Here is an 8,648-nt window from a genome sequence, read left to right on the forward strand (position 1 = left end):
GCATTATAGGATAGGAAATGTCTTAGGCCTTCTCTTCTATAAATTTGTTTAAAATTAAGGCAAAAATTAAGGCAAAGAACCAGTTCATTTGTAGTTCACTGACTATATAGTTTTATATAATTAGTTTAATAATTTTGTTAATAAAAGACCTTTAATAAATTCATCTGAATGTATAATATTTTTAAGAGAGAATGATAATTTTGCTATAAATAGTTTTGGTTAGTATTACATTTAAATTTATATATTAAGAGATTATCAAGTACTAATTTCTGTCACAGTATAGATTTTATTCTTATCGTTTAAAATATTGGGGGGGGGGGGGGGTCAGTGACACTTTTAATGGTTTAGAAAAATATATAATAAAAACCTTAAGACAAATACTGGACTTAGATTAACATAGACTTAGAAAATGTTGAGCTGCAAAAGAAAACTTTGTACTCATTTCAAAGCGACCCATGACATTCTATAACATGAAATTCATCTAATTTTAAATGATTTCATGGATGTGGCTGTTGTGGTTTGTGATCATAGGAGCATCAGCTGCTGCAGTAAATGTGGTGTGAATTTGACAGTCCTGTTATGTGTAACCGTTTTAAATGCACATTGCCTGCCGTGCACAGTTGCCCTGAAGCCACTGTGGTGCCGGTGCCACCGGGCTTTGGCCCGTCGTTGCTGCTTGCAGCTATATTTATAATTTTTTTTATGTTTTGGGGTTTTTTGGGGCCCTTAATGTGCTCAAAAACGCTAGAAATTTTGCACACGGGTCCGAATCATCGGCCATCAGGGCCGGGCAGAAGCTGGTACCTGGGCTTGGCAGGGGGGCTCAACAGCGCCCCCTTGAATGGTGTCTAAAAACTTGGTCCATATACTTGGTCCAACTTTCATGCTCTAAGTTATACGTCAACAGGAATTCGGCTATTATTGGTTGATTGGAAAACGCATGCTCTGGAATTTGATATATTCCTCCTAGACTAATCCGATCACCACCAAACTTGGTCAGCTTGAAGTCAAGACGTTGAGGATGCTAAATTGCCAGCGTATTTTTGATATCTCGAACGGTTTGGCCATGGCGAGGCAACGAATTTATGGCAAGAAAAGGGAAACAGGAAATGTGTTATAACGTCTGCATACATTGATTGCTTTTTATGAAACTTCACCTGTGTGTTCATTATAGGATGCTGATCATGGATGTGACTATTGTGAGTCAAAATTATAGTCAAAGTTATAGTGCCACCAATTGGCAGCAGGAAGTTTGTCACTTTAAAAATGCTTTGAGATCACCCTCTTATTTTTACCCAATTTGCTTCAAACTTCATCAGAATAATGTCAAGACACGGTGAATGTAGACCTTTGAAAAGAATTGTGATTACTCAAACACTGTTGCAATGGCAATGCATCAAACTTTAATTTTCATTTTGGATGCTTTTGAGATGCTTGGCATGCTTCAAATTGCATGAAACTCGAGATGTCAACCAGTAGACATGGGCAAAACCGTAGAAACAGGTGGGGAGGAGGGCCTCTATAGCACCATCTTTTGACAAAAGTGGGGGGTTAGTTTAAACTACAGTCACCAAACTCGGTACACGTATTCTTTTCATTAAGCTGGATAACTTTCTAATTTACAGTCATTAGCTCCGACCAACAGGAAGTCAGATATTTTGGTTTGAATGTGGATTTCACACACAGGGGCGCCATTGGCACGGGGGACAGGGGGGTCAGGACCCCCGCAGTTTTGAAAAGATAGAAGTCGACCCCCGCACTTTTGATAAGGGCTGCTTCAATTAGTCACACTATATCATCTTTTAGCTTAAGATATTTTCTTTCAAATGAGACCATTTTCATGTTTCTGTAAGCGATCCGTTCGTAAATAATCAGCTGTTTTGTCATGGATGTGAACAGGAAATGCGCTCTCGAACGGAGAAACACGCGATCTCCAAACCATCGATCACAGCATGCTAACGTTTTAGGATAGGTCAATGGTACATAAATCATGCCCGAACGTTAGCGTCTGTCAATCAAGCCAAACCCATGTTTCATGGTGAAACATAAGAATTTGTCAGGCCGCCACGGACGCGCCACTGTTATGACAACGGACGGTGCACATATGCATGCGCCGAACCTGTCTTTCCCATGGTCTTTCCGCACTCATGGGCAAAGGAGTTTCTCTGAAAGGCTCGCGTGAGACTGAACGGAACGCGGGAAATGAAGTGGGCCTTAACCGCTCTAAATTGTAATGGACTGGAGCTCACGTTCACATCGGGAACACTGGAGCACCGCGATGCGACCGCAAAAGGCACTTTCACTTTCACGATCAAAGTGCACGCCACTGATAAGCATTGTAAATTAAGTATTACAGAATACACATACCAATTAAACGCACAGATCTCCTCTCGTGCGTCCTCCACTGGGTGAGGCAATATCACTTTCGTTTCTATATCAGATATCTCTTTTATAGATGCCATCAATGCTTTTGCCTTTCAAGATGTAATTACCGAAATCAAAACAGTCCATAAACTATAAATCCTCACGAAAACTTCAGTCAAGCCAGCTCGCGCGTCAACCTGAGAGATCAGCCTCCTTACCTTAAAGTGTCAAATTTCTCGGTTTCTGAATGGACTATTTATTGTCTTGAAAAGGGTGTATGTTAAAAACATGGTTAGTGATCTGTTAGTTCCTGGAATGTCACATGGCCTGTTCTTCTTTAGGAGGCATTTGTGGACTAAATGTGCACAGAGCGCCCTCCGGCTGCAAGTATGAATTGAAAACACAGTATCCAACGCTCATAGTGATGACAATAAATATTGAATAAATATTACTCTGTATAGAAAATTGACAAACATATGAGAATCCATTAATATTTCTCCAAACGTGCATGCTTTTAAGCATATTAAGAAGTTACGGTCAATATAAGATTTTAAGAGTAAAACAGAGATCAAAATGTGAAGCTTGAGTCTTAGATCTTAATGATGTATAGTTTGTCAACTGCACATTAACATTTAGGCTATATAATATAACATATAGTAGCCCATATGAAATGCCATAGAGGTAGGAATGTTCAGATGCTTTGCATCACAGAAATACATTATATTTTAAAGTATATTACAATAGAAAACCATTATTTGGTTAGAGACTTGAGACTTCTTTAAAAAACATAGTAATGTGTCCAATCTTGACTGGTACTGTAATTTAACATAGGCCTATACAAAATTTTCTTCACATGATGTGCAATAATACGTGCATGAGATCACAAAAATGTTTTTTTTTGTCAAGAGTGGACATTAATCCTGTTATCAGCATGATCACAGAAGGTTTTTTCACATAGCCTGCCTGACTGAAAGAGCTCATTAATATGCAGGTCATTATGCAAATCTTTTGTCTTCTCAGGTTCTTCAGGTTCTTTGTCTTCTCTTATTCATGATGATTCACGCCTCCATGCATACTGTGTTTCCTGACAAAAAGTGTCTTACAAAATGTAAATAAATGTATTGTTATATATGAACGAGTAGGCAGGCTAATTTTTACATCATTTTGAAACAAAAACTCTAGTTTACAACCTCCAATACCCCGAAGTCATGTGGACACAGATTTAATATATTTTTTTGGCCTTATTTCAGTGACTTAAGTTTTTTGTTTTTTCAATAACCACGCATAAATGTTATTCCTTCAAAAAAAAAAAAAAAAAAAAAAAAAAAAAAAAAAAACACAAACATGTACATACATGTTCCTCACATATTATTGTAGTGTAACGTCTGGACCAATCAGCCACACAATTATTCATTGTATTTAATGAATTACCCATAAACTCACTCTCACTATCAAAGTTCTCTGAACTCATCCCCCTAAAACTGTAACCAGCATCCCAATGTTGCTAGCACACAGGCCAACCTAGGTGTCCTGTTACAGTTATATGGTACTTTTATGATCCAGAAGAATTCTGGAGAGACTAGTGACTCATTCTTCCTGAGAAGGACAAATAAACTCTCTTAATCCTATGTATTCTCTATATAACCACTTGGGAAATGTATAAACATGTATCCAATTTTCCCATCTCATGACTTTCCCTTTTATAGGCTTTATTCTATGTATTAATTCTCTCTTTTGAACTATTTTGGTATTAATGTTCCATAGTTGCAAATGTATAGTTAACTGAGATCACATTGGCAGCATGTTTGGTATCTACGGACTCCAACTTTAATTTCCTATTTGGTAATTTATGTTACATGTTACTAACTCTGTGACATGTTAGAATTATAGGAAGCTAGAAGGTTATTCTCTCATTCATCCAATCCAGTGTCTTATGCTAATATCTTGCTACAGAACAAAGACTCGTAAAACTTCCCTCTGAAAGGGGAACTCCTTATTGGCTCAGACACCTCAAGAGGGTGTGACATCTTCACCCCTTATATTCACTGATCACAAGGAACCCCCTCTCTTCCTGCTCGTCCTCCTCTTCTTCTTTTTTTACTGACAAATGCTGATGTCAAGATGATGCTGTAAGAAGCTAGGAGCTTCTAAGGAACCCCAAGCTTGTGCCAGGCCTCGGCCTAGACCTTCCATTCACCAAAGATCCTCTGAATCCAACTGGTTCTCTTTCATCAAGACAATATCAGCAAAGATTCAACGGGAGCCTCCACAAATTGCATCAGGACAGTTTTAATTCAACTTGGAGAGACATGCAAGTATCAAACTCAGTCTCATTATCGGATACATTGAGTATCCTTACCCCTTTGAAAGAAGGGCCTGTTAAAACTAAACTGATGGTTTGCTCAAGGCTGTTGATCTGCTGAAATGTACAACAATGCTGTAACCTCTTGCTTCCTGTACTCTGCTTTAGCCCTCTCTCTCTTGGTAAACTGTATGCATGTATGTGTGTGAATGTTAGAGTAGTTTAAGTATTTAGTCTAGTTAATAAAGTCTTGTTCATGTCACACGTAAGGTTGTCCGTGTTTTGCGCTCATATACGGGAGTCCCTATTCATGTCGGTCCTGACTACAGGCTTTTAGTAGAATAAGATTGTTATTTCCCATAACCTGGAAATGAACATTTCTTAGAATTAATAAACAATTAACACTGTGTGTTCATTGAACAACAGGTTAATTGATTGTAATATTAATTTTATTACATTAAGTTAATTTTATTAACTGATTAAAATATTAATAATTAATTATAACTAGTTATGATTAATTATTCATATTTATTTTGAGCTAATTTGCTACAGTAGCCTGGTTTGTGCTAAATATGGTGTAATGAAACTTTTGTCATTAATATGTTTATGAACAACTGAAAAAAGCACAAATGTCAGGGCATGTCAAAACTTCTCAGGGCCCCAAAAATCCTCAGACCCCAGAGGGCTTACAAAAAAATATTAAAACATATACAAAAACAAATTAGAAGATTAATCACAATAAAGTCTGTTACAATAAAGGATTAATATGCATTTAATTTATACAGTTAACAATATGCAGTGCTATTTTACATTTGTTTACTTTATTTCTGTACCTGAAAACTATTAAACCTACCTAAAAAGCACTGTTTATTTCACATTTATCTTTGTTCTGTTGTCTTCATGTAGGTATGCTGAATGTTAAATGGATTCAATCCATGTTCATTAAAAATTATTTGATTATGCAGCAATAAACCTGCTAGTATATTTTAATGCAGGTGTTTTTGAACTTTGCTTATTTAAAACATGATCAAAATACTAACCATTTTGATGACAAAATTTCAAATAAGAGAGGAAGTGACAAATATCGGTATCGGACAGTAATTGTTTGTTAAAATCTGTATCGGCCACAAAAAAAAAAAAAAAAAAATAATAATAATTTAGGTGCATCCCTACTTTGCACTGTAATTCACTCCCAGAATTACATTTAAATATGCCATGAAGTACCAAACATGCTAAAAACACGTTAAATCATGCAACACTTAGCTTAGTGCTAAAGTATGCGATTAACGCCACGAAACAGGAAGTTGTTGTAACTGAGGCATACAATGTCCAATCTGCTCCAAACTTCACGTTTGATAATAGTCCTGGCCTAAAGACATCTAGATGGCAATATTCAGTGGCACGTCGGAATGACTTTACCATATTTCTCCTGCATTTTACTCGCTTACATGCATGTCACCCACTATTTACTGGTTTTCCTAAGGCCAACAGGTAGCAGCGGCCCCGGGTGAGAGGGCCCTTTCATCGCTGCTTGCAGCTTTAATTTATGTTTGTCTTTCTTCAGAAAAAATAAATAAATAACTTAAATGAAATAAAAAAAAAAAAAAGTGAGCAGGGAAAGTTTCTGAAATTTGGTTGATTTTGACACAATTACCCAAATGTGTTTATGTTTGAGAACCTTATAGGCTACATCTTTTATACACATACTTAACTGCAGATACTGAAATGACATACACTGTGTGGTACAGTACAAATATTTTGAGTGTCCCTTATTTTCCTATAAAGAACCACAATTGTCCCATATTTTCCCTTCCATAAGTTGGCAACCCTAGCAAAAACATCAGCTCTACGACGGCGAACTGTGATGCACACCCGTATCTTTTCTCTCGCTCGTCTCATTTGCTTCGGTTAAATAGTACTTGTATTGTACATAATTTTAGTAATTCCCGCAAGTTTTCACCCTCACACCAAAAGCGCACGCACTAATGATCTATATTAGTGGAGCGCACAAGCCGCTTATCATCAAACATCATCATCAATAAGGTGTATACTGAATTTGGTCTTTTAATTTCACTGTCTTTCTACATCAGTGCTTAACACAAACCTAGTATTAAAAAATAAATAAATTAAAAAGTCTGGCGGGCAATGGAGGAAAGCCTTGTTTTGCCCTCCAGGTGGGCATTCCTATAAGGATGTGACGTCACATAAAATGAATTGAAGGGGCTTCTTAAACAAGGAAAAAAAAAAAAGGGGGGGGGGGGTATGGGGGATGGGGTAATGCTGGGCTTGATTTTGTCCAATGGGAATTGATTGGATCGGTGTCCTCTGTTATTGCTGCTCATGTGAGTGACAGGTTGCCCGGCCCTTGCATCAGTGAACATGTCATCGGAAAAAGGGTGGGAAAATAATTTCAATTAAAGTTTACGAGGGCACATTAATCTATTAAAAAAAAAAAAAAAAAAAAAAAGATGTGTATGGATAAATAATTTTTAATAAACACTGCAGAATTCCATCAAAAAAAAAAGTGTCCATTTGTCCATGTTCATATATATTGGTGACTTTAAGAAATATAGGGTATAGCATTTCAATTAGTAACGTCTCCGTAAAGAAACAAGAAATGCTCGTGCATGTTGTAGAAACACTTAATATCACGACCCTAGAACAATGACCCTGTCTGTCTTTCTCCCTGCAACCTGTCTTTCTCTCCTTAAACCACAACGAAGACCGTCAGTGTCACATGATTTATAAAATCAGACACGACACCGATTTACTGCTTTCATTATACATGTTTTTGGTTTGTGTGCTAAATGTAACATAGGAATAGCCAACAGATAGGGTTTGGGTTTTAAGGTATATGGTCGGAGTAAACACGTCCACATGGCGGTCAGACCGTGTTGACAACATGGCGCATACTCTCCAGAACACCAAGAAATGTGTTCCTTCCCCACTTATTTCATGCACAAAAAAAGGCCCAGAAACTGCATATAACTCCATATATATATATATATATATATATATATATATATATATATATATATATATATATATATATATATATATATATATACACACACACACACACGATAACGATATATAAGGCGATATATAAGACTCGGGCGATAACGTCACTAACAGTTTTCACGCAACATGAACACACAAATGTATGCATGCATACCTGCTGGTGTTGCCCCAAAGATCCGCACCACGGGCACTTTCTTGACATCGTTCTCTCTGAATTCAGAATAACAGACGTCCAGCTCTCTGATCGGGCTGCTCATGTAATAATCCGCCGTGACGATCCTCAGTGAAAACATTGTTGTCCTGCAGAACCGAACCGAACATGAGATGCTATTGACAAATTAAGATAACGGTAGCAGTCGATCCTAGTTGTTCCTTAAATGTTCACCGATGTTTTGTGTTTCTGCAGAGAGCTGCGTGAACCAGGCGGCTTTGAACAGCGCGTGATTTCCAGAATCATGGAGCGCAAACATTCGATAATCCTATGTTGCAAATGATTCCCAAAGATCACAACCTTATAATTCCTACCCAAACTCTTCAAATACAACATGTATTCCAATTTAAAAGAAAATCTAATGTTCACTCCCCCGACTCTGTAATACGATCACAACACTGTTGGGTAACCGTAATCATTCCCATCCAACCCATATCCACGTATAGTGCACTGTCTATGAGTGCACTGCAGCATTCCTTGCAACTAGCAGCTGGGTCAGCCAGTTCACTTCACTTCTGCTGAGAAAGGAAGCTCCACGCTGTCTCTGCCCTTATTGGTCCGGACCAAATACAATGCGCCTTCTGATTGGCTTACAAGAAGATAAGCGCACTGATTGGCTTGTGTTAGGCGGAAGTATCAGGGACGTTAAAACGCATTAAAAGCCTCAGATTAATTATAAATGTGTTCGTAAAATGGTCGAACAGACACCGACGACATGAAAATAAACGACGGACCACGCCAGCTTTTATT

General features: G+C 37.6%; 1 protein-coding gene across 1 annotated transcript in view; it reads right to left on the reverse strand.

The window, feature by feature from the left end:
- Positions 1-8,426, reverse strand: part of LOC125261225 (DNA polymerase zeta catalytic subunit-like) — an 83,089-nt gene extending 74,663 nt beyond the window's left edge. The window contains exon 1 of the mRNA XM_048179841.1: positions 7,842-8,426. Within this exon, the coding sequence (XP_048035798.1) occupies positions 7,842-7,980 (139 nt within the window). The 5' untranslated portion in view covers positions 7,981-8,426. The remainder of the gene's footprint in view (positions 1-7,841) is intronic.
- Positions 8,427-8,648: the final 222 nt, after the last annotated feature.

The sequence above is a fragment of the Megalobrama amblycephala genome, unplaced genomic scaffold (genome assembly GCF_018812025.1).
Source record: "Megalobrama amblycephala isolate DHTTF-2021 unplaced genomic scaffold, ASM1881202v1 scaffold373, whole genome shotgun sequence".
In the NCBI taxonomy this organism is placed as follows: Eukaryota; Metazoa; Chordata; class Actinopteri; order Cypriniformes; family Xenocyprididae; genus Megalobrama; species Megalobrama amblycephala.